A 23,426-nucleotide genomic window follows, 5' to 3' on the forward strand; every position below is an offset into this window, starting at 1 on the left:
AGGTGTCAAAAGACTAGGTGCGTTGATTGAGGGGGCCGACTAGGAACTTCAACCGTTAGACATGTAGTTGATACACATCGAAACGTTTACTATCTACATATTTACTCTCGAGATGGTGGTGTAAGCAAGCCCCCGTTAACAGTATGTGATTGGCCATGCTTCCTAATACTGCCCTCAAGGAAGAACTTGAGGACCATACTAGCTGCCATCACAGAATCGTCGTCTGCATCAATATCATCAAGTGTCTCTTCCAAGACTTTTGGTTGCCAACCCGGGAAGAAATATTTGACCGTCTCACTATTGATGAAACGATCAAACTCGAAGTGGCCTTGAAATGTAAGGACACGACCTGGTTCGTATATTCCCTGTACCGCGCAATGCTGAGTATTTCCTACCGTCATCCAGGACTGTGGCAGGGCCTCCATATCTGGCACAACCACGTGGTCATGGTGTACAAACTGCAATCTCATTTTCTCCAAGCCACCCGCTTCAACACCTTTGTCGTTCCCAAAGAATTTGCCCCGAAACTGTTGATGTAGTGTGATCTCCTTGACTCCTAGCTCCCAGCCTTTTGGATCTTTCTCTACCTTAACGCCATAGTCTTTTAGCAAAGCTTGACATACTAGCTGGTGACCAAAACAGCTCCCAAATATCTTCAAACTCGGTTCGTTTTCGTACACTTCCTTCACCCATCGTTCAAGTTTGCGTATCCAGGGCAAATCATCATATGCAGAGTTCGCTGAGCCAGAAATGATGATGGCATCGAATTCTGTTATCGAAGCTGGGTATTCGTTTACCACGACATTGAAATCCGTAGACGTAATGCGGACGAGATTTTTCGATGGATGTAGCGATGATTTGGTATTGTTGGCGGCGGAAGAGAGGAGATCGTGGAAGACACGTCCGTAGGTGGGGGCACGTTTGCCAGCCACCACCGGCACCGGTGCGTCAGCGTTCAGCATACAAATGCGAAGAACTTGTGCCATGATTTTACCAAGCGAGTATATGGATTTCAAGTCGCCTGTCTAGTGTCAAGTAAGTCTTTCGATACTGATCCATTTATCTTGCTCTATGTCACTTTCGATATATGGGTCTAAATTCGGCCGTGCACGTGACAGCCGCCGATAAGCGGTTGACGCTTGTCGCGACTTCCTCGCGACTTGCCACGTCTTTCCACCACGGTCTACTCACTTGGTCTACCCTGACCAAACACAACGCTGTCTCAGTTCTAGTCGCCTAGATACCTCTGTCGCCTGTATACGCGATGGTCGCACTATTGTGCGGACGGGAAACAATCGGACATTGCGCGCCGATGTAGTCACGGTATTAGTATGCCCGGCACTTCACAGACCATCACCTTGCTGCATGCGTACTTCATGGCATATCTATGTCGTCTACCCATACAGATCCCAGCTCTCGGGATTTGAGGGCCTCGGAGCTAGCACTATTGAGGCATAGTGGGATAGCCTGGTAGTCCACGCTTGGTCGTGACCCACTGGCGGAGTCGAGAGTCCGAAGCGTCAGCTCTTTGTTCCCTCAACGCTAAGCAACGTACATGGGCATGCGAACCGGTTGATCATTGCCGTCGCCAAAACGCGGAGAAAACGAGCGCCCACGAGTCAAGGATGTAGTGATAGTCTTATCGAGCTGGCCTCTAATGGCCCATATCACGTTCAACCGCTGTCTAGCTGGAGATAGTAACACCCAACGAGATACCAAGATACACATTCGCGATATGGTTCTTGATCGTGATCCAGCTTTTGTATAAATCACGAGCCTGGTGAACGTGTTCGAAACATCTCACAGGAACTTCTTTTTGCGTCCCAATCTTCACCCATTTACCAATATCATGGCCGAGGATAGCAAGATCATGTCGTCTGCCGACGTCGAAGATACGCACTCCGTCAAGATCGGCGAAGTCGCTTCAGCCAATATTGATGTCGCTGCTGCCTACGCCCATCACCTTGAGGGCGAGAATGCGTACACCAGAAAGGGAGCAACACATCTACGATGGAAGCTGGACTTGCGTCATCACGCTGGGCGCTATGGACAAAGTTACGACAGCTACGGCTGCCCTGTATGGCTTCCGGGCTGACACCGGGTTGACTGGAGATCGATATAGCTGGGTTGGCAGTGCCTTCTACGTAAGCAAGTCCATTCAGCGTCGCATTTGTACTGCTAACGGTGATGAATAGTTTGGCTACCTGGTATGGTGTCTTCCCAGTGGCAGCCTCCTTCAGCGCTTTCCGATCGCCAAGCTCATGTTCGTCGTTCAACTTCTTTGGGGCTGTATACTCATTGCGATTGGCTTCGCAAACAACTTCCCAACTCTCATTGCACTACGTGTGCTGCTTGGAGCCCTTGAAGCGCCGATCGTACCGCGCAATTTCCTTATCATCGGCATGTGGTATCCTCGACGTGAGCAACCACTTCGAACAGGCCTGATGTATACTGGACTCTCAGTATGCTTCACTGGTCCGATTGGTTATGGAATTGGTTTCCTCGCAGGCGAACACCAATGGAGTGCCATGTTTTGGATTACAGGTGCGATGACCATTGTGTGGGCTTGTGTGATCGGCATCTTCTTGCCTGACAATCCCGTCAAAGCGAAGTTTGTTACGGAACGGCAAAAGGCAATTGTGATCGACAAAATCCGGCAAGATCAGACTGGAGTGGAAAACAAGACGTTCAAGAAGGAACAGATGATTGAAGCCTTCCTCGATCCGAAGACCTGGCTGATGTTCTTCTTTCACATTTGGATTAGCAGTAAGGAAACCTGAGGTACCAACACTACAGACATGAGCTAACATCCCCAAGTTCCGAACGGCGGTCTAAAGAACTTCACGCCTCTTATCATCAAAGGCCTCGGTTATACATCACAGCGCTCGACGCTCCTCACGATGCCTACCGGTATCTTACAAACCGTGGCATCGTACGTATGTAACGGTGGGGTCTTCTTGACCGCGAAATACTTCCCTGCGAAGCAGCTGCGAACTGCTTGGGTCATGTTTGGTATCATCGTTGGCATGATATCCGCAGTCTTCCTCTACGTCTTGCCCCTCGACAACTATAACGGACGTCTCGCGGCACTATACTGTTTATACTTTTACCTTGGTCCATACATTGTTTCATTTGGTATCAACACGGCAAATACCGCGGGCCATACTAAGAAAGTCACAGTCAATGCGCTGGTCTTCATCGCCTATTGTGTTAGCAATATTATCGCTCCACAGTTCTTCAAGGCTGATCAAGCTCCACTGTACCCACTTGGTATGGGTGCCGTTCTGGGTAGCTACGTGCTATCGATCATCACCATCGCCATGTACGCAACATACTGTTGGTACGAGAACCGGAGGCGTGATCGGATTGATTCCGACAAGGGTGGGAGAGTGCATGCAGACACCGACTTCCGCGACCTGACTGATAAGCAGAATGTGCATTTCCGATACGTATGGTAGGTGCGAAAGAATACGAGGTAGCATATATACAGATTTGCAGGATCAAAAATACAACCGACTGCGCAAAGCCTACAGAACTCTCGCCGTATTTGTGTCATCGATTCGTGTTAGATGCTAGTTGTGATCTAAAGACTTCCCAAATTTTGATCAAGATCAGTACAGCCAATAACTTATGTAACTATTTGCTACAGCAAAATTACTCAACAATTTGCTTGTCAAATGTCTATTCCCAGTGGATGAAACTGTGTTCGCGTTGATCGGAAGTCGCGAACCGATCAAGCATACCGTACGCCCCCGCACGTCAAAAGTGGAGCACCTCGTGGATTGGCTTGTCCCTTGATAACGGAGTTTGTCGGACTTCAAAGTGCGACGCTGCGACAGCACCCGGCTCATGCACCTTTGCGTAGTGGGGAAGCTACATACCCTGCATATGCTAGATGACAAGGGTAGCAACCGTTTTCGTGCATCGCACGTTGGGAAAGCTACCATAAGAAGGAGACGAAATTTATGGATAAATGGTCTTCAGTACCCTTTCGATATAAACATATCGTCCTCCAAGCTAGGGAACTCGATAAACATAATCATATATCATTGCAACATATCCAACACCATGCCAGAATTTCAGATATTAGTTGAAGATGAGCAAAAGGCTTTCGAGGCTGATGTAGCTGCGATTGAGAATCAATGGAGCTCCGCAAGACAATCCCACTTGAAGCGGTATGTAAACTTCACAAGTTATTACGAGAAACAATTCACAATAGAGTTGAGCTGATTTCATACATAGACCATACTCTGCAAGCACTATAGCCGCGCTTCGAACGTCCATTCCCGCACCCTCAGATGCCTCTTCGGCCCAGGCCATCAAGCTTTGGAATCAACTGCACGCCCACAACAAAGCTGGCACATGCGAGTTGACATTCGGTACTACAAATCCCGTTACGGTTTCGCAGATGACCAAGCACCAGCAAACCGTCTACTTCTCTGGTGCTTTATGTGGGTTCTCAGAAGTCGCGCTCCCGGGAATGGACCACGCCGACTATCCTTGAGATACCGTGCCGAAGGTTGTGTCAAAGATCTTCAAGAGCCAACTTTGGCATGATAAGCGACAACGACAGTACCGATTGCGACATCCGATCGAAGAGCGACAAGGACTGGAGAACTGGGATTATATGGCGCCTATCGTCGCGGATGGCGATACGGGCTTCGGTAGCCTCACTAGTACGATCAAAATGGCACGCGAGTTTGTGGACACTGGTGTGGCTATGATACACATCGACGACCTAGCCATCGGCATGAAGAAGTTCACAGTTGGTCAAGGGCGGACTATCGTACCCACTCAGGAATACCTGGATCGTCTGACAGCTGTGCGGATGCAATTTGATGTCATGGGCGCGGAGACGCTACTGTTGTGCCGCTGCGATACAGACCATGCTGAATTCATCACCAGTGTCGTCGATGAGCGTGACCATGAATACGTGCAGGGCGCAACGAAGGAGGTTGAGCCACTGCAAAAGTGCGTTCAGGCCGCACAGATCGAAGGTAAAGATTTGAAGGTTGCACGAGACGAGTGGAAGGCCAAAGCGGGAATCAAGACATTCGACGAAGCTGTAGAGGCCGTTGCGACGGAAGAAGAGTATGCCGCATATAAGGCAGAGCTGTCGAAACAGAAGTTCGCGTCCCTGTCCGATCGTCGCAATATCGCAACCAAGACCGTCCAACAGGAAGTGATTTTCGACTGGGAGCTATCGAGATCAGCCATGGGTCAATATATGCTGAAAAGCTGCGTCAAAGGCACCGTCGAGCGTGCCATCGCCGCTGCACCGCTTGGAGACGTAACTTGGGCACGTATGGATTCACCTAACTGGGGAGACATCGTTGAATTTCACACAGAAGTTCGGAAGGTGTATCCGGACAGACTTTTCGCCTTTGGCTACACCGGCGACTACGACTTTGGGAAAGCCGGCTTCAGTGAGAACCATGTTAAGAACCTACATCTTGACCTTGCCAAGCTAGGAATCGTGTGGCAGGTCCAACCGATCTGGAGTCTGCAAGGCCTGAACATGGTGACGGAACAATTCGCAAAGATGTGGCAGGAGCAAGGTATTGCTGGCTACTTGAAGTCGATCCAAGGTCCAGCTCTTAATTCAAAGCCTATGACGGACGGCTTCGAGAAATTGAGCTATTGCGGTGGGTACCTGGCAGATGCATTCTTTGAGACAGTCGCAGGAGAGTCAATTGTAGAGAAAGGGAAGGCTGCCAACTTCCAGAGACACTGATAGCTGTAATATCTTAAACATATCATGGCTGATAAAACCTCATCCTTCATTGGTGCCTCATGTCCAGCCGTCGAAATCGAAAACGCCAGGGAATGAGAGCAGCCCCTCGACATCCGGATCGTGAAGCCCAGGTTCCGCCATTCCATACTCGAACGGCTGTTGCATGGCGAATGGCATCTGAAAATTTGCATTGATTTGCTGTAGCTGAGAGTTGAAATGATCCTCAGATTCCTGCTGGGTTGGGCCGAGCATGCCAGCGACTGACGGAGGCTGAGAAGGTTGAATGGAGCGAGGAAAGTCTTCGTGTATCATCTCATCGATCATGCGTAACACGGGGCGATGCACCACTAGTGCAAGAACCTGTGGGAGGTGCGCTTGAATCGCCGTGACCGTTTTGTCTGATAATCGGGTCGGTGGCTTATTGGGTCGATCGACTAGCGGTATCTCGCGCGCCAGTAATTCAAAGACGTCTCTCAGACATTCCGCCTTGGCCCATCGGTCTGCCATTATCGCCAGAATATTGGAGCAGGCACGTAACGCGTCGGGAACGTCAAGGGAAAAGTAATTTTCAGTTCTTTGTTCTGGTGGAGTAGCCCAGAAACAGTACAGCAGTGTGATGCCGGACTGGAACTGAACGAGAAGCTGCTGATATTAGCGGGAGCATCATCGGACGTGAATCATACTCACTGCAAGCCATGGTTGAGCAATCTGACGATCAATCTGGGTTCTTCGAAACATTAAACAAGCTTGACTGCTGGCTTGGACTGACTGCAGGAGCGAGAATACAAAGTCAGTGTGTGATTAATGTGCATTCCGTGCAGTAATGGCTTACCCAGTCGCCAGCAGACCCGACTACGTTGGCTTTTGTTGGCCGACAGAGCATGAGCAACGTGTAGTGATAAATCATAGCTTGCCAACGTTGCGACGTGTAGCCTTTCGACTGTGGATCTGAGAAATTCTTTACACAGGACTTAAAGTTGTCCAGTTCTGTAAGAATTCTTATTCGCCAATCCGAAGTGTTCTCGAACTGAGTGTCATAATCCCATCGAAGTGTAACGGCACTAATCTCGGATTGTATACGCCTACATTGGAGTATATGAAGCGCTGAAGAGTTGCATGTATAATGCTGAGAGTCAGGTAAGTCATGACTGGGCGGAGTAATCGCAGCGGTTTCCCATATTTCATGGTCCTTGATATTAGCAAATGGTCTTACGGTTATCATATAGTCTGGTATCGATGGAGGCAGATCGAATGATGACATGACCAGTCGATCAAGCAAATACGCACACCAAAAGCACCGTCGACGGACTTGAATCATAAGCCTCCTTTGAACGTTCGCTGATGGCGGCTCCATCTCACCGAGATGTAGTTGTTGCTGAACGCATTGTCGCATAGCCGTGGATGCAAGAGAAATAATACGTTCCGTGGAGCTCTGATGCAGTGCATGAATGGATAGCAGGAGATAGGCTTGCACCTGAAGAATTCTATCTGGCTGACGTAGCACAGCCGGTAGCAGCGAAATTCCACTGTTGTAAAACTCTCGCGCATTAAGTGCTGCCGCATACGGTTGACGCAGAAGCACTAAAGATGTTGCGTACACTAGGTTGACAAAAAAGCCTTCCCATGCTCGTTCTTTGAGGTCGCAGGAGAGGCAATGCTTCCATTCCGAATGCCATGTGAGGAATGTGTCCCAATGGAAGAAGGGATACTGAGCTTGAGCACGCTCGCGATACGCGTCAAGCAATGCTTCCTCTAACTCTGGAGACATGGTAGCCATCAGTGCGTGTGCGCTATTCACAATGGCTGGTGCCGGTCCCGGGTTGGTTGGACTGATAGCAGCATCGTGAGTTGAGAACTGAGCTGATGGCGATGCAATTAGTCCAAAGACGAGATGATTAAGGTCGGGCTCATCATCGAGACCAGGAGCTATAGCGTAACCTGGCGACGAGCCAGAAAGAATGGACGAGCGTCGCGGTGGGACGGTTCGTTGAACCGGTGGACTGGCAATCGCGCCCATGACACCGCCATTTCGAATCCCACTGCTCGCCGGCGATGTGTCGGGATTATTTTCTTGATCAGGCCTGTCAGAACATCTCTCGAGGTGGTCGAGACTGTGCTGTGGGTCTAAAGACTCGAGCTCAGCAACGCGTCGTTCCAGAATGCGCACATATTCGCTTTCAATGTGTGGAAGAGGCGCAGGTTGGGTGGGCAGACAATTTTCATCTCCTTTGATACAGTTCTGACATGGTCGACGGTCTTCGCACTTCTGTTTCCGGGAGCGACATCGCTGTCAAGCCAAGGTCCGTTGCTTTTTGGGTGCCGGCTCCTGTGAGGGACTGGCAGGTTCATGCTCCATCGCTTGTGCTCTTCGGTTTTCCTTCCATGCTTGAATCACGCTATCAGTCGCAATTTGTTTGGTATTGTGATAGCGCACTTCGAGGCAGTGCAGGGTGTCGCGGTGATAGCAATGCCGGTTGCCGGATCAGCACACGATAGGGATGGGAAACGATGCCGAAAGAGGCTACGCGTCCACGTGACTGACCTGCAATCTCCACTTCCAAGGTCATGCCCCGCTCATCGAATCTCCTGGTCTGAAGTCGCTCCAATGTGACACCACCCTTCATCAAGAAGACGAACAACTACTTCTCATTCTAATTCCAAGTACTGTAGTCTCATGCATGATCTCCAATTGCCAGGTACAGCTCGCCGCACGCGCCAGCATGACATGCAGGCGGCTGACGCCATCTGAAGAAGCTTGTTTGTTAGAGCCGAAGGGTCTGTGCGGATCTCCGGGCTTCTTCATACTAAGTTCCACTACACCCGCACGGCCCGCGCTGGGGAAACTGTTCGTGTCTATTAGCCGGTGCCGTCGAGAGCTATGAAGTTGGCAGCACATGTGTCGGCACGTTACTCTATGTGCTAGGAGCTCCTCACTATGTCTTTGAAGGCTTGGTCCATGAGTGACTGCCATCACAACGTGGTTCACACTGCTACATGACGTCCGCGCCACGCTATGTTACGAAGCCTCAGCCTCATTTCGGTCCGCGAACAAGTTCTAAAGGACCGAAGACCGAACAAAGGTGGAACAATTCCGCGATTACTCAAGCAGAACAGGAGACAGTGATCGTAATTAATCTGTAGTGATAGCATCGTTAGCGTAACGGTCTGTGAGTAAAGTTTTCTTCAGTATAAGATGTAGGTATGCTGTGCCTCGATTGTAACTGCGCCACCACTTCAGCAATCGACCGACGCAAACCATCATGCGCTCTACATTCTCCAGCCTGGCACTCTTTGCCGGAGCCTCTCTAGCAGCTTATGCCCCAAACACGACTTTCGAGCGGGAAACACGCAGCATTGATGAGATCTACAAAGCAGCTCTTGCCGAAGGTGGCGTCGTTACTCTTTGGCATGGCGGTGACGAGAAAACCCAACAGAATGGGTTGAAAACAGCCTTCGAAACAAGGTTCCCCAACATGACGCTCAACGTCACTGTCGATCTCTCCAAGTACCACGACGGCAATCTTGATGATCAGCTGGCAGCCGACAATGTTTACGTTGATAGCATTATCCTGCAAACGCTGCACGATTATCCACGCTGGAAGAAAGAAGGTGCTTTGATGAACTACGCGCCATTGAACTTCGACAAGGTATACCCTGTGTTCAAGGACGCGGATGCAGCCTACAGTGGACTGCTCATCTTCAACTGGGGGTATGATACTCTCCAAACTGGCATCTTTTCCACAAGCTAAAACAACAATAGAATCTCCGCCAACATGAACAAGACTAGCACGCTACCAACATCGTACCAAGACTTTACCAAGCCCGAGTTCAAGGACAAGATTGTTCTGACCTATCCCAACGATGATGATGCAGTACTATACCAGTTCGAGCTCATGTAAGTCTATTCCATCCTACTTCGTATAAAGATCGACTAACAACATCCCTAGCCTACAGGAGCTTGGTCAGGAATGGTTTGACGCGCTGCTTGCCAACAACCCTCGCTGGGTACGCGGCACAGCTACCCCTGGCGCGCTCGTTCGTGCCGCCAACAGCAGTAGCGCAGTAACCTTCACTGGAGGCTCGTCATTCACGGACCAGCTGCCGATTAGATATTCACTACCCAGCGATGCTAACTTTACCTCTTGGGCTCAGACTGGCGCCATCTTGAAGAAGGCACCACACCCCGAAGGCGCAAAACTGCTGCATAGTTTCATGCTCAGCGACGAATACCAAACCGGTGGCAGCTGGAGTGTTCGCGAGGATATCCCAGCGGGTAAGGGTGCGGAGCCCATCCTCCAGCAGCCTGGCACAGATGCTCCTGCGTTCGCGACGTGGATGGCAGACCGTAACAATGTCGAAAGGCGAAGGTTCTTTTACGAAGACAAGATCGGCACTGCCCAAGGTCTTAGCCCGCTCATTGACGACTTGTAAGCGTACTTTCACATTAAGGATCGAGAAAGCCGCGCATTCGAGTGTCAAGTGAGTTGAAAAGTCGTGTAGACCTCCAAGCGACGCAGGGCCTGGTATGCGTCCGTCCAAGCATTCGGTCAAATTCGAGTAGTATATATTATCATAGTGTTCTATACCAATTCGCCCATACTTTTAAGAATCTCGGCTTCCATCTTCTTCATTCTGAGTCTCTTTTCAAGTTCGATTACATCCGCTTTGTATACTGACATTGCCTTTCATGCAGGACTTCCTTACTTGATGGCTACTCTGACACCATAGGAAGCGGTCATAGTTCGTCAGAATACCTCACGCGTGTCAGGTTCCAGAAAAGCACGGCCTCAGACATGGAAAGGTCTTTTTCGGTGAATAGCTCCAGAGATAGACAGTAATCTGCAAGCGGCAAGAGGTCAAGTTTCTTGAGGCAATATTAGTCTCTCCAAACGTTTTGTGGCTCTTCTCTCACTTTCATCACTCGCTCACTCACCAGATGCAGTAATCTACCGCGCCTACACCGCGACAGTCCCCGCTAACCTATTTGATGCAAGTGCTCGATTATCTAGGTGCAAATGCCGTTATGTGCACACAACTCATCCAGTTATTGCAAGCCTTAGCTGTGACTCTTCCTGGTCAACTACTCCTCACCATGTCTGGATCAACACGAGCAGCCGCTAAGTAAGTAAAACCTGCTAGCTCTCCGAGCGCCGAAAGATAACTTGACTACAGGATGTTCAACAACCCCACTCTCTCAGATGTCAAGATCAAGCAAGTATACGAAGGCAAGATGCGCGAGTATCATGCACATAAGGCTGTACTGTGCCTCGCATCTGGCTACTTTCTCAACGCCTTTACCGGTAGTTTTAAGGTCAGAAAATGTCTTATAGTCACCCGAGACAATATACTAATTGTCTCCAGGAAGCATCCGAGGGCGCTATAGAACTACACGAGGACAATCCCGAATGCTTCGAATTCCTCCTCAAGTTCATCTACACCGGTATCTACGATAAAGGCGAGATCGCTAGGCTAGCAGGCAGCGACCACAACAAGCGTGTTCTTATCCCGTTTAGAATTTATGCGGTGGCTGATAAGTACGATGTCGGAAAACTCTTTGAATCGGCAGCAGAAGATGTCAAGATCGTTCTCATGTGCGCTATCAAAAACCGAGAAGACATACTCACCACTTCGATCAAGGCTCACTACGGTACTGAGGTCAAAGCTGATGAATCTATGGGACGCCTCATCACCGCTGTCATCTTCAAACAGCACAACGACCTCCTCGACACCAAAAATTTCGAAAAATTGCTCCTTGCTTACCCGATCTTTGCCGCAGACGTTGCACTTCACTCTCAGCGTGGCAAGATCTTGGGAGGGAAGGATCGCGCTATGTGCTCCGATTGCAATCAAAAGCTTGTCGAAATTGATGACCTATGCAAAAAGCCCTATTTCTACTGTCCTGACTGTGGCTGCTATCAACGTGTTCCTGCGTGTAAGTGAGAGCTAGGAACGCTCCTCTGGTTATGCGGGTTATAGGGGGAAATGTGATGCTTAGCAACTCGAGACAATGCAGAGTGGATACGATGGGACAACATCTTGAGAGCTATCTCTCTGAAAAACATCAATAGTACATACAGAGAGTTGGCTCTCCGGAATCTCGCTTGATAAAATGGGAGAAACTCCGGACATTACAGCTTCACCCAAACGTTGTGACTCCTCACCATGTTTCTTCCATCGTCACTCCTCTTGACCACACTACCTACTTGAAAATCCGTGAGAGCTCCTATACCATCATCTGGATAGGGCAACCATTCTCCCACTGGATCCATCGGTGCATTTGCTGGTGGAGATGGCGCCCATTCAACGACGAAGAGTAAATTAGGCATTTCTGTCATCGCGTCTCCACGGAAAATGCGAATAGTCTTGACGCAACGATTGCCACCTATCTGTGCTTTATGTTGAGCAAGAAAGTAACCTACTGCTCTACCGTTTGGACTGCCTAAGAGCACATTGTTAGTTCGATCCAGAACTCGAGGCACGCAAGACCTTGAAAAAGCATTGAAAAGAGGTGTAACACGCGAACGTACCCAGAAGAGCCATGTACTGCGGAGTGTTTATCTTGACGTCGATTCCCGGCCAGAGGGGCACCCTGTCTAGTTCTTGCTCCCTCAGTATCCTATCGATGATTCTCCGCGTCTCGCCGTTGGTTATGAGCATAGACACAAAGCCATGAATTTCTGCCAGCTTATCGCGCCTTACTCGGTTCCAGAACCCCCATGCTAGATCTGAACTCGCACGTAAAGCTGGCAACTCATCAGGCGGAACTGGGTCTCCTTTGCGTATACGCCATAGATCACGGGCCTCTTTTACGGCAGAGCCGCGCCGAAGGAAATAGATTAGACCAGCTTGCGGGTTGATGATGATGGTGGCATAGGCCGTTGTGACCTAGACGTGGGAAGGTGTCAGTAGAGAGACAGCAGAAGAACTTCAAGAATAAGCTCACCCTGTATCTCCGACCATTGGCAGTATAGTACTGTTTCTTACGAGGTGGCATTCTCCCTTGTGGATCCTTTTCCACGATGTCGCTATCGGCGTGAAATACAGAGAAACAATGGTTCGGTCCGCCGTGAAGATTGTTCACTTTGGAAAGTTTTAGCTCATCGAGCATTGGCTGGAGTGCACCGATTTCACATTCGCCATCAGGATCAGAAACATCTTCTTTGTAACCCCATGTCGCAAGCTCATGCTTCATATCACCATCCCATTGAGATGTCAAAGGATTCAGGAATCGAATGGCTTCCGGTGGATTTTGAGTAGACGCAAACATAAGTTTTGCTCCTCGACATTGTGAGTCAAACCAGACTTTATCGGTAGCAGGGTTTGTGTAGCCGTCATCGTTGTCATCATCCTCGTCTTCGTCATCAGAGTCGTCGTCGTCGTCGTCGTCGTCGTCAGAATCGTCATCGGGGTCGGAGTCTGTATCGCCTCTAATAGCAAGTTTCTGGTACCCAAGAGCCTTAGCGTCACCATCGATGACGGCCTTGTCATTAGTGAGATTTTGTAAACACTCAGTCGCGCCAAGGGCAATGAGACCTGCGATTAATATAATCCAAGAGAGCTTCATTCTGTCTACTCGGAGTGTTGTAGGTGAGTGTGTGAGTCCGAGCTGGTAAGAAAAGGAAGGAGCGGAGGCGGTGCTAGCTGTAATCTTCACCAGACAAGCAAATTATGCTAGCCATACAAGGGAGAGGTGAGAAGTCGTAGTGGGTTATCATTTAGGCTACAAGCAAACATGTTCACTGCGGAAATTGGGTAGCCGTGTATCCGAGGTGAGAGTGAAAGGCGCGTTGAGATGCTAAGGCAGGCGCACTGGAGTACTGAGGTGTCAAACAGGTCAATATTCATCAAGGTGCAGCATGAAGGTCGACCCCGTGTAAGCTGAAGTGTAGCAGTAATATACATAAGCTCTCATAGTATATTCAAAAATGATGAACATGATATCGTATGAGGTGGAGTGTCTCTTGGCTTCGAGAGAACCGATTGGTCACGGTACTTGTACCCATGTAAGCATATAACTGCAGTGTAACAGCGTTGAACGTCAGATTTCTGATGAACGAGCAACAACACCCTGAAACCATCTTCACCGCTTCGTATGATTTTCATGGATATTAATCGCCGTTACACTAGATTATCAGTACGGCAGTGTTGAATGCACAGAAATCGGTGTAGAGTGAGCGCTGAATACATTACTTGACAGTCGGGGTTGTACAAGGGTGTTGAAAGAGGTATATAAGAATGAGAAGACAGCGAGAGAATCATACAGTAGCTATCACTGCTTTGTCCTTCAGAAACATACAGATCAATATTTCAAACCCTACCCTAGGTACAAGACCAACGACACCCTCAAAGTAGTAAGAGCCACTCCTAGACATTGGAAACGCTCCAACGTCCAAAACATGACTGACGCTGTCAACAGACCAACTGAAATCATGAGATTCACCCCTATCATCGCATCTCTTCTCGGTGCTGCCGTCACCATCCAGGCTCTCGAGCAGCCCCATCCTCTCGCAGATGTCAGCGCGCAAGCCTGCGCTGTGCGCAACTACGGTTGCGAAAACGGCTATTGCTGGAACGGGCAGTGTGGAAGCAAAGGAGAGTGGTGCTGGCTGGCCAAAAATGGGGGTTCGGGTGGTTGGTTGACGTGTGGAAGCGATGCGGCTTGTGCACCGAATGTTGCCGTGGATGCTGGGTGTGCTGACTGTAACGTCTATCCTGCGGGCACCTGTGGGTGTTCATGCTGAGACTAGAAGATTGCGCGCCAGGGTGGTAACATAAAGCCGGCATATCAGCTCACCCCTCATTTGAGCTCTTGTTCTGTAGGAAAAGTTTCCAGGTAGTGTTCGAGAACATCAACAACCTCTGCTTTTGGATCTTCGGCGCCATCTTTTCGCATCTTTGAAGCGTTCTCTTGCTTCTTTTTCGCACCTACTGCTCGTCGATGGGCGCGGCTTTGGCGGTGTAAATTCCAGTCATTCTCGGTAATAGATGTTGTACCGCATGTTTCGCAGACCTTCTTTTGCCAGAGGTCTGGTCGCTGTCCCAGATCGTACTCGCGTTTTGGCGTCAGCATTTCAGCTGCAACTGGTGATAGTGATGAGGGAGGTGGCAGTGGCTGGCCAGAGAGGAATTGTTCGGTGATGGCTGTGGCAGGTTTTACGACCTTGTCCTCCCATCGCGATATATCAGACCCATCGACCAGGAATGTATTGTCCTTTTGACCTGCCCCAAACAATGCATTAAGAAGCTTGATCCGAATCCACTTGATCTGCCGGTTGGCATATTGGCGCGTGGCAGCCTGCGTCTTCTCGACGGCTAGGCTCTTAAGCTTCTCTAGCTCAGGGGCCGTCTTCGTATAATCGGAGAGAGCGCTTTGGTATTCCAAAAACTCCTTGTATCCTATAGATACCCAAATGCCGCGAGTCTGGTCAATAATGGCGCCCATACTGGATTCGTGGCGTTCGCGGAAGCTACTCAGTTCCTCAACCTCAGACAGAAGGCCTCGTGCGATCATCTTATCAACACGGCCATCAAGACGACGATGCAGCACGTCCTTGTTTGCGTGCACCCAGAATACCAGGGTCTCGAAGCGAAGACTGTCAGATGCCGCGCCATCCGTCTGAGCAGCAAGAGCGTCGCGTTGAAGCTTTTGTTCCTTGTAGAGTTGCGACGCTGGTTTGCCTGTTCTTAAGTATATCTCAAGTGATCGCTGAATCTTGCGCCGCTCGTTGGGATGCCACCTGTCGGCCATGATAGGATCAACATCCCTGAGTTTCGCATGCAAGACATCGGTAGGCTCTTCTAGTATCGGTAGAGACTGACTGTTCTCGTTCAAGTTCAGCTCCGGCTCATCTGCCAGCGCATCTTGGAATAAGAGTGATTGTGTGTAGTAATGAGTGCCACCGACCAAGACCGGTAGTTTTCCTCGACTTCGGATTTCGTCGATCTAGATACGTCAGTGTTCCTCCGGATAAGAGTTCTCTCTTATCATACTGTTCTCAAAGCCTCGCCCACGAATTTCCCTACAGTCCAAGTTTCTTCTTCAAGACTTATGCAGCCGAGGAGATGGTGAGGCACTCCTCTCATCTCATCCTGTGTTATTTTATTGGTGATGATAGGCAACCCGCGATACAGCTGCATAGCATCTCCGTTGATAATTTCGCCATTGTATCTTCGCGCAATCTCCACAGCCAACTACCTACTGTGGTCAGTAAGACATGGTCTAGATGAGCAACGTGGGCTTTACATCTGATTTGCCGGTGCCTGTCGCACCCACAATGGTGATTAGGGGTTTGCGCGGCGTTTGGGCCATGTTGTATCTACTAACTGCTCTTGCGAACCGTAACATGCATTCGACGGGATGGTTGAAAGGGTCGCGAATGACTGAGTGGCCGAAAATGCTGGTTAGCGTAGAGCGGGGATGCGCTTTTCCTCTTCGACGTTAGCACAACCGTCCAGGAAGCCGATCCCATGGAAATCTCCCGTTTAGACAGATCGAAGCACAGCACGACTAGTGAAGGGACTCAGAAGTTGAAAAGCAAGAGAATGTGTGTGTGGTTGCCAGAAATTTGAGTTTATGAATTTGTTCAGATATCTTCGAAATGTTGGTACGGATGAAATATCGTTGTTGAATCTGATGGGGTATCATCGTTGAGTGCCGCCCGAACGCCTGTTGAAACTCCGTCGACGCGCATTGTTGAAGCGCGTCGAGAATGTATCCTTTTCCACTTCTTTCTCACTTGTCTTCCACCCTCTTCTCAGCTCCATAACCGCCCTTGCCCTCTAGACTCTGGTATGTCGCTCCCTCACCCTTTCCGTTTCTTGGTCCTCTCTCTGTCAGGTCTTCCTGTAGCCACTTCAACACCAGCTCACCCAATTGACTGTTTCCAGTGTACATGCGCTCGCCCTGCTCGACCTTGACGTCCATCTCCTCAACGCTACCCCACTTCTTGACCTTGCCCAAGCTCATATGCACGAGATGTGTAGGCCATGTCGCGAGATTGTCCAAGATGTGAGTCGCATACACGATAGTGCATGGACGCTCCAGTGTCTCCTTCTTCAGGAAGTTGAGGAAGTTGCTACGCGACAGCAGATCTAGATCAACTGTGATCTCATCCAACAGCAAGATGGTCCACGGTCGCAGCAGACCCATGGCGAGTTGTACACGTCTCCTCTCGCCATCTGATACGGCGTGCATGCGCCAGCTGAGGTCGATATCAAGTATGCGTACGAGCTCGTCGCGGCGCTCGGTGTAGTGATCGCCGCCAATGGAGGATAGAAGCGTGGGCACGTCGATATCGGTACGGACAATGGGGTTGAGTACCCACTCAAGACCAAGATAGGTCACACCCTCAAGACCCATCTTGAAGGGGTCGATGCCCGCGATGTGGACGGTACCGGAGGGGGCCATGCGCTTGCCGGAGAGTAGGCGGAGAAGTGTGGTTTTGCCCGCACCGTTAGCTGGAACTGTCAGCTGAACCCTTTTGAGATCCATTCCTGTTGTTGCATACCTCCGATCAGAAGTGTCCTGCTACCAGGTGGTAGGTCTAGGAAAACATCCTTCAGCCCACTTGAGCCATCTGGGAAGGCATAGCTGAGGTTTTTCACGTCGATTGACGGCGCGACTTCCTTGCCGTTGATTGTGTTTGACATTGTGACTATGATTTGCGTGTGAATGGCTGTCACACTGTTGGTGGGAGGAGACTACATTTTGTAGGCTGGTTGCGGTGGAGTCATCTCGGTGGGCTAGATCGGTAAGTCGACATGAGTGATGCCATCATTCCGCCAATAAGCACGCTAGGCCAAGATAGGCAGGCAATATTGTGGACCTTAAACGGCACTTCTTCTCAACCTCAAGTTTTTCAACATCATTCGTGGCTTCAGTGGACTCAGGCCAGCTATGCGTCGTGAGTCAATGCGGTCCGCGGTGCCATACCATCACAATGCCGGGGACCTCCGACACCGCGACGCCAGCCTGGGCAGCCCGAATACCTGGACATGGAAAAGCAAGCATATCTGGGGAAGAACCGCAAATCACGAAAAACGTTCCAACAATATTCACTGCACATCTGACGAAGAAATGAATTGCATACGATTCAATCAGGCCACAGACCGCGCAAACTAAAACCACACGGATATGTACAAGGTTCACTTCCCACTATATACAACCACTAGTCAACCCCACTAATGCATCTGCGTATGACAATGCACTTAGAGCGAAACACAGCCGTTGATAGAGTCCTCAAGGAACAGACCACCGTAGATCTGGCCCTCGTCAAGGTTGGCCTCCTGGAAACCAGCGTTGGCAACATCAGAAGTACCAGTGGGCTTCTTGAGTATGCCCATCTGGTATTGGCCGCCACCCTGAAGGTTGACAGTGAGGGGACCAGCGACCTGCTTGAGTGGGGCCTGGCCGGCAGAGTAGAAGATGGTAGTTTTGCTAAAGATCTTGTTAGTACCACAATGATCAAGTTGTAGTAGGTGAGTAAACGTACTTGGCGTTGAAGTCGAGCTTCAGGGCAAAGTTTTGCCATTGAGTCTGGTGGATCGGGACGCTCCAGAGGAACTTGCTGTCGCGGTCAAGAATCTTGAACTGGTTCTTGTCGGCGTCGCTCTTTCCGATGAGAGATCCAGTCTGGAACTGAATCTGGTTGTTGCTGAAGTCGGCAGCCTCGTGCCAGACGTTGAGGTACTCGTGGGTGAGGTTCAAGGGCCTGGCAGGGTCCTGCTTGACGCTGAAGTGGAGAGTCTTGACACCCTTGCCTCCCTCACCGTCAGCGGCATCCTTGAGGAACTGGAGGCCTGCACGGCGGAAGCCCTGCTGCTTCTGGAAGATGGATTCGTCGGAGATGGTGACCTCTACAGCCTTGAACTTGTCGCCGTCGAAGCGCGATGATTCCTTGGGGAACTTGAGGATTTGCGACCAGGTCAGGTTGTTACCCTTGACGAAGTCGGCGTTGAAGATGGTGTTGGTAGAAGCCGAGTCGAAGAAGGTGGGTGTGGTGTTGACAGGGACACGACCATCGAAAACGATGGGGCACTTGGGCTCAGCGCGAACGGCGTTGGCGTGGGGGTGTGGGTGAAGGTATGGCGCAGCCAGTGCGCCGGAGGCAACTGAGGCCAGGGTAAAGAATGACTGAGTGAACATGGCGATGGTTAGAGAATGTCGTCGAGACTGTGGATGCGCTTGAAGTGGATGAGACACCAGATGGCAGGTGGAGACAACTCTTTATACAACTCTAAAACGTATGACTGAACATGTATCTACCCCAACACCATCCCAGCCCGTTCGCGTATTAGATGGACACTGCGGTGCCAACGCGTTCGGCATTTTCCACGCTCCGAAATAAGGGATGTTCGCGCCCTTCATTTGGGTTACTGCAAAGATTGGGCCAGTTGGCCAATGGCAGGGGAAGGGGAAGAACGATGGAATATTCTATAGTAGGCCCGACGACGTCAGGATAAGGCCGCATCAATATAGGTGAAATATAGCTGGGACACTTCTGTCATGAGGCTCCTCAACCAGGATGTGGGGTAAAGTGCACGGCTGCTAGTCAACTACCGGACGGTCCGGCATCCCGATACCTTCGTCAATCGAGAGGATTAAAGGCAGTAAGCAAAGCATTTCGCCGACAAACGACAGTGTCGATCTTCTGTAGTCATTATTCTTCAATCCAACTTTTCTTTGTACCGCTTTCCATCTCGACTACCACGTGCAGTCTTCGTTGCTCGCAGTGCAATTTCATGCGCGGACCAAAAGCGCACTCCGACATTTCCAAAAAGCGACCGAATGGCGCCGTCAAACACACCATTGCAGCCAAGTTTCATCAATACCGGGAATGCGACCGAGTCGCAATGATCTGAGCCAGCATTGATGGTCAGCTATGTAATCGACGTGGCTCTAGAGTCGTTCGCGATGCTGGGCATGATCTTAACATGGGAGCATCGTGTCTTGTCAGGGTGTGTATGAAGTGCAAACGGCCGTTCAGCGGCGATCAGCTGGCCCAAGCGGAAGAAGTTTATTTCTTTACCTGCGGTATTGCGGGACGTTGATAGTCCGGCCACCGCCTGAACTTTTGTACCGGCTTGGTCAAAATCGTCATCAACTCCCTGGCGTGACGATTATCGAGGGTACATGCAAGGGACGTCAGGCTCGGTGAGAAGATGTGTGCTATTATCCTTTGCAGTACAGTTCTAACACCCGCGGTATCATTGCGCCTGGTGAATTTATGCCTTGAGTCCATGCTCAAACTCTGTTCATATTATGGTCGCCCAAGAGGTCCATCAGCCTGATTCCCATCTTCCTGTCAACATGGCGCTTCCTCAACGCGCTGCTTTCGACACTCCACGTATCCAAAATGATGTGCCAACCCAGAACGCCATGCATGAACGTGGTGACAAGCAAACGCAACCGCAACGCCTCCCTATGTGCCACTGGTCTTGAATGCAAGCTCGCCTTTATACACTGCCGACCGATTACATGTCTACACTTGCTGCGGGGTCAGCCATGTGGCTTCGATGCAGCCCTCGTAGAACTGTCTCTGGCCGTTTTCGCTCTCAACACCGAAGCCCATGTTGCGTAGTTTTCCGGTATCCCAACCACTAACAAACTCTCCTTGGCCGCCGTTCTCCCTGTCTACAGCATCCCCAAGCCTGATGTAGTCGGCATGGCGGCACACAGTTTGAGAGTAAGACCATTGCAGGCAGTTGCCATCATTAGCACATTCTGATCCGCACGAGCCGGCATTGCGGTGTGCGGGGCGGTCGTTGGGGACGGGCGCTTGCGAGAGGTTGTCCCACCACTCCTTTGAGGGACCCTGTGACAGGAAGTTGTGCGTGTAGGAGAGAAACGAGGAGTAGGTGAATGGTTTCTGCGCAGTAGTGTTAACCGGGTTGCATGCCAGAACTTGGAGCCTGTAGGAAACTTACAGTATTGTATGGTCGTGTCCTCTCCCATCTCCACAAGTCTTCCATCTGCTGGGGCTTGAGCTGATGCAGCGAGAGCATCGGGACGCACCACTTGTCACGTGTGGTAGTGACATCTTTGGGCTTATCGCTTGCGAATGTCGGATACATAGCCTCGAGCTTGTGTCCAGTGGCGTTTTGGATGGCATAGGAAAGGACAGCGTCGCCGCGCTGCTCCTCCTTGACCCACTGCTCGTACCTGACGCCTAGTCGGTTCTCGCGCGGGATGTCGGTCGAGCCTGGGCTCTTGGCTGGAATCAATTGCTTGAGGAGGCCCTGGGAGAGAACAAAGCCTGCACCACCGTAGGCAAACTGGCGGCCCTCGGAGCCCTTGTGCGGTTCACCGAGATAGTGTGGTTGCGAGGCGTCGAGCTGGCTAAGCAGACGGAACAGGGTGTCCCAGAAGAAGTAGACGTCCGACTCAATGAAGACGAACCACTTTGCCGAGGGGTTTGTCATGTATGCCTTATCTACCATGGGCAGGTACTTGAAGCGGTCGAGCTTGAAGGACCGCTGCTGCTCCTTGACCGTCTCCCCGCCTTCGTGTGCCTTCTTGTGCTCGACATAGATTTGGAAGTCCACGTTGTCCTTTTGGTAGCTCTTGGGGAGTTCGGCGAGGATGTCGATAACATGGCGGTCGCCCAATCGCTCTTCCCGATCACCCACGATGATGAGGTTCGTGATGCAGCTCGACACGGTGCTGAGGTGTGCTTTGGTCTCGTGTGCCCCATCCGAGGCCACCTTGAGGACGACCTGCACCTCTTCGAGTAGCTTTGTAGGGAAATTCTGGCAGTAGTCGAGCTCGATGGAATTGGCGGCTTTGGTCTCGAGGGGCGGGAAAAACGACTTTGTCTTCGCTTTGTGAACTGGCGCCTGCGGATGTGATGCTCTCCGATGCGAGAGGGTGTATATGAAGAAGAAGATCAGGAGGCCAGGGAAGAGGAATCTCCATGGCCGCCGTGCCAAACGGCCAGCCAGCGGTTTCAACATGGTGCCGTCGCTGCGGCCGTGGGGGGGTCTGCGGTCGCCGGGGGGTCGGGAGAGTCGCTGTCAGTAGAGACGACGACGAGGGCAGGCGAATTGCGATGGGCAGGTGGGCGACGTCACCGGCACATTAAGTAGTCCGTTCGTGTTGGGTGGAGGTGTCGACAACGACGATGGCGCGCATTGGCCCTGAATCGTCGTACTGCGCGAGTCCAGCCCGGCTCCTGACCAGAACGCGAATCCGCTAGTGGCCAATCCGGAATGGTCGCCGTCTTGGTATCCCACGACTCCTCTGATGAGCTTCCTTCCTGCTCTGACCCTGTTCTCGACGTGACTTCATCGCCCTCTGCGACACCTGGAAATCAAGAGGGTAGGTATACTGCAGGCATAATCAGATCTGGCACGCCTTTCGCACTACTGGAGTTGCTGGTAAACGACTGCTTTTCGGCTTTGTTGTATTCTGCTTCATATTCCACGTCCGACCAATCTGACAGCGCCTCTTCGTCACTCATCATGTGCTGCGGAGATCGTACAAGCTCGTCTGTCGCACTTTCTAGCTCCGCAGTGAAATTGGATGATGCTGCGCTTTCTGACCACTGATACTCCGGCTTCTCGAAAAACACGTTGTATTCCGGATCGTCCTCTACATCAGACCAGTCTGGCAGATTGTCGAAATCTTCGTCGCCAATGGTTTCATGATCATCCTTGGCGACTAGAAGACCAATAGACTCCAGAAAGAGATCACAGGAGTCGAACGACCGTCTTGTGAAGGAAGGGGTGCGATCCATATGTGCCTGCGGTCTGAACGAAAGATCAACCTTGCGGTATTGCGGATCCGAAGATTCCGCCTCTGCCTTTATACTGAAGTCTTCTTGGACAATGAGCCAATGTTCGACTTTATCGCGGTGCGTTGGACCAGCAAGCCCATCAAACGGATTCGCGTCATTGTTACGTTTCCGTTGCATATACTCCTGCTCTGGTTGGCGCACTGAATGGATTGCCAACGGATTGTCCATGCTGTTTTCCACACCAGTGACGTTCAGCGCCCTTGATTTGGCAAGCAACTCTTCGGCGAACTCTGGAAACACGCGATTGAGTTGTTCGTGCGCGACGCCCCCACCGTGTCCATGTTGGTGGGCTGCATGGACGCATTCGACTTCCCTTGCTGAGCGGCATGCGAAAGACAAGCTTGAGTCACTAGTTATCGTGTCGTTGTCATCGGGGAAAAAGGAGAGCGCAGACCCTCGACCAACAAGGTGCAGCTCATCAAGTGGTAATCTCTCAACGAAACGCAGTATGGTAATGTTGACTTCGAGAGCGACTCGTGCGTCTAGATGAACTGTGTTCCTATTGACCTGATCTCTGAAGGGAAAAACGTTGCTCAGCGTTCTGTCTAGTGTCGCAGAAACGGAGCAGAGAGATTCCTTGGATACTAAGTTGGAGATTGTTGTTGTTCGTGATCCGCTACAGACCGTTGCTTGGGTCTCGGAAGTTAATCTTGATCTGCTCCCCATGCTAGGTATGGACGAATCCGTGGAATCATCGCTCCGTCCAAAGTTTGATGTCATCAGCCGAGCGCGCATCGAACGGACAATCTTCTTGACTTTGCCCATATCAACGTTTGCGGCGCGGTTGAGGTGTAGATTGAGGTTTAAGACGTTGTGGTTCCTACCGGAGAGTATAGCGGTATAGAGGAAGAAGTATTGCGTTGAATTCCTGGGTTCGTTTCACGAACGTAGCGGTACGT

General features: G+C 50.8%; 14 protein-coding genes across 14 annotated transcripts; 6 read left to right on the top strand and 8 right to left on the bottom strand.

Annotated features, from left to right (window-relative positions):
• Positions 1–101: 101 nt before the first annotated feature.
• On the bottom strand, positions 102–986 carry AA0111_g10192 (hypothetical protein; the record flags this gene model as incomplete). The annotated part of the gene is made up of 1 exon (XM_028643914.1): positions 102–986. The coding sequence occupies one exon, from the start codon at positions 984–986 to the stop codon at positions 102–104; it is 885 nt and encodes a 294-aa protein (XP_028502226.1).
• Positions 987–1,976: 990 nt separating this feature from the next.
• On the top strand, positions 1,977–3,458 carry AA0111_g10193 (hypothetical protein; the record flags this gene model as incomplete). The annotated part of the gene is made up of 3 exons (XM_028643915.1): positions 1,977–2,144; positions 2,196–2,766; positions 2,818–3,458. The coding sequence occupies 3 exons, from the start codon at positions 1,977–1,979 to the stop codon at positions 3,456–3,458; spliced, it is 1,380 nt and encodes a 459-aa protein (XP_028502132.1).
• Positions 3,459–4,068: 610 nt separating this feature from the next.
• AA0111_g10194 (hypothetical protein) lies at positions 4,069–4,504 on the top strand (the record flags this gene model as incomplete). The annotated part of the gene is made up of 2 exons (XM_028643916.1): positions 4,069–4,175; positions 4,243–4,504. The coding sequence occupies 2 exons, from the start codon at positions 4,069–4,071 to the stop codon at positions 4,502–4,504; spliced, it is 369 nt and encodes a 122-aa protein (XP_028502222.1).
• A 183-nt stretch (positions 4,505–4,687) lies between these two features.
• Positions 4,688–5,734, top strand: AA0111_g10195 (Mitochondrial 2-methylisocitrate lyase; the record flags this gene model as incomplete). Its single annotated transcript, XM_028643917.1, has 1 exon — positions 4,688–5,734. The coding sequence occupies one exon, from the start codon at positions 4,688–4,690 to the stop codon at positions 5,732–5,734; it is 1,047 nt and encodes a 348-aa protein (XP_028502223.1).
• Positions 5,735–5,791: 57 nt separating this feature from the next.
• AA0111_g10196 (hypothetical protein) lies at positions 5,792–7,751 on the bottom strand (the record flags this gene model as incomplete). Its single annotated transcript, XM_028643918.1, has 3 exons — positions 5,792–6,376; positions 6,422–6,502; positions 6,567–7,751. 3 exons carry the CDS (start codon positions 7,749–7,751, stop codon positions 5,792–5,794), a joined length of 1,851 nt encoding a protein of 616 aa, XP_028502130.1.
• Positions 7,752–8,994: 1,243 nt separating this feature from the next.
• AA0111_g10197 (hypothetical protein) lies at positions 8,995–10,165 on the top strand (the record flags this gene model as incomplete). Its single annotated transcript, XM_028643919.1, has 3 exons — positions 8,995–9,443; positions 9,495–9,629; positions 9,682–10,165. 3 exons carry the CDS (start codon positions 8,995–8,997, stop codon positions 10,163–10,165), a joined length of 1,068 nt encoding a protein of 355 aa, XP_028502131.1.
• A 661-nt stretch (positions 10,166–10,826) lies between these two features.
• On the top strand, positions 10,827–11,674 carry AA0111_g10198 (hypothetical protein; the record flags this gene model as incomplete). Its single annotated transcript, XM_028643920.1, has 3 exons — positions 10,827–10,855; positions 10,907–11,045; positions 11,096–11,674. 3 exons carry the CDS (start codon positions 10,827–10,829, stop codon positions 11,672–11,674), a joined length of 747 nt encoding a protein of 248 aa, XP_028502240.1.
• Positions 11,675–11,862: 188 nt separating this feature from the next.
• AA0111_g10199 (hypothetical protein) lies at positions 11,863–13,298 on the bottom strand (the record flags this gene model as incomplete). Its single annotated transcript, XM_028643921.1, has 3 exons — positions 11,863–12,173; positions 12,262–12,619; positions 12,678–13,298. The coding sequence occupies 3 exons, from the start codon at positions 13,296–13,298 to the stop codon at positions 11,863–11,865; spliced, it is 1,290 nt and encodes a 429-aa protein (XP_028502241.1).
• Positions 13,299–14,163: 865 nt separating this feature from the next.
• Positions 14,164–14,475, top strand: AA0111_g10200 (hypothetical protein; the record flags this gene model as incomplete). Its single annotated transcript, XM_028643924.1, has 1 exon — positions 14,164–14,475. One exon carries the CDS (start codon positions 14,164–14,166, stop codon positions 14,473–14,475), a length of 312 nt encoding a protein of 103 aa, XP_028502195.1.
• A 56-nt stretch (positions 14,476–14,531) lies between these two features.
• Positions 14,532–16,043, bottom strand: AA0111_g10201 (hypothetical protein; the record flags this gene model as incomplete). Its single annotated transcript, XM_028643925.1, has 3 exons — positions 14,532–15,677; positions 15,725–15,925; positions 15,978–16,043. The coding sequence occupies 3 exons, from the start codon at positions 16,041–16,043 to the stop codon at positions 14,532–14,534; spliced, it is 1,413 nt and encodes a 470-aa protein (XP_028502214.1).
• A 423-nt stretch (positions 16,044–16,466) lies between these two features.
• Positions 16,467–17,383, bottom strand: AA0111_g10202 (hypothetical protein; the record flags this gene model as incomplete). Its single annotated transcript, XM_028643926.1, has 2 exons — positions 16,467–17,191; positions 17,242–17,383. The coding sequence occupies 2 exons, from the start codon at positions 17,381–17,383 to the stop codon at positions 16,467–16,469; spliced, it is 867 nt and encodes a 288-aa protein (XP_028502133.1).
• A 558-nt stretch (positions 17,384–17,941) lies between these two features.
• AA0111_g10203 (hypothetical protein) lies at positions 17,942–18,878 on the bottom strand (the record flags this gene model as incomplete). The annotated part of the gene is made up of 2 exons (XM_028643927.1): positions 17,942–18,170; positions 18,226–18,878. The coding sequence occupies 2 exons, from the start codon at positions 18,876–18,878 to the stop codon at positions 17,942–17,944; spliced, it is 882 nt and encodes a 293-aa protein (XP_028502134.1).
• Positions 18,879–20,214: 1,336 nt separating this feature from the next.
• AA0111_g10204 (hypothetical protein) lies at positions 20,215–21,685 on the bottom strand (the record flags this gene model as incomplete). Its single annotated transcript, XM_028643928.1, has 2 exons — positions 20,215–20,601; positions 20,660–21,685. The coding sequence occupies 2 exons, from the start codon at positions 21,683–21,685 to the stop codon at positions 20,215–20,217; spliced, it is 1,413 nt and encodes a 470-aa protein (XP_028502135.1).
• A 356-nt stretch (positions 21,686–22,041) lies between these two features.
• On the bottom strand, positions 22,042–23,292 carry AA0111_g10205 (hypothetical protein; the record flags this gene model as incomplete). Its single annotated transcript, XM_028643929.1, has 1 exon — positions 22,042–23,292. One exon carries the CDS (start codon positions 23,290–23,292, stop codon positions 22,042–22,044), a length of 1,251 nt encoding a protein of 416 aa, XP_028502136.1.
• Positions 23,293–23,426: the final 134 nt, after the last annotated feature.

The sequence above is a fragment of the Alternaria arborescens genome (assembly GCF_004154835.1).
Source record: "Alternaria arborescens strain FERA 675 chromosome Unknown contig_33, whole genome shotgun sequence".
In the NCBI taxonomy this organism is placed as follows: Eukaryota; Fungi; Ascomycota; class Dothideomycetes; order Pleosporales; family Pleosporaceae; genus Alternaria; species Alternaria arborescens.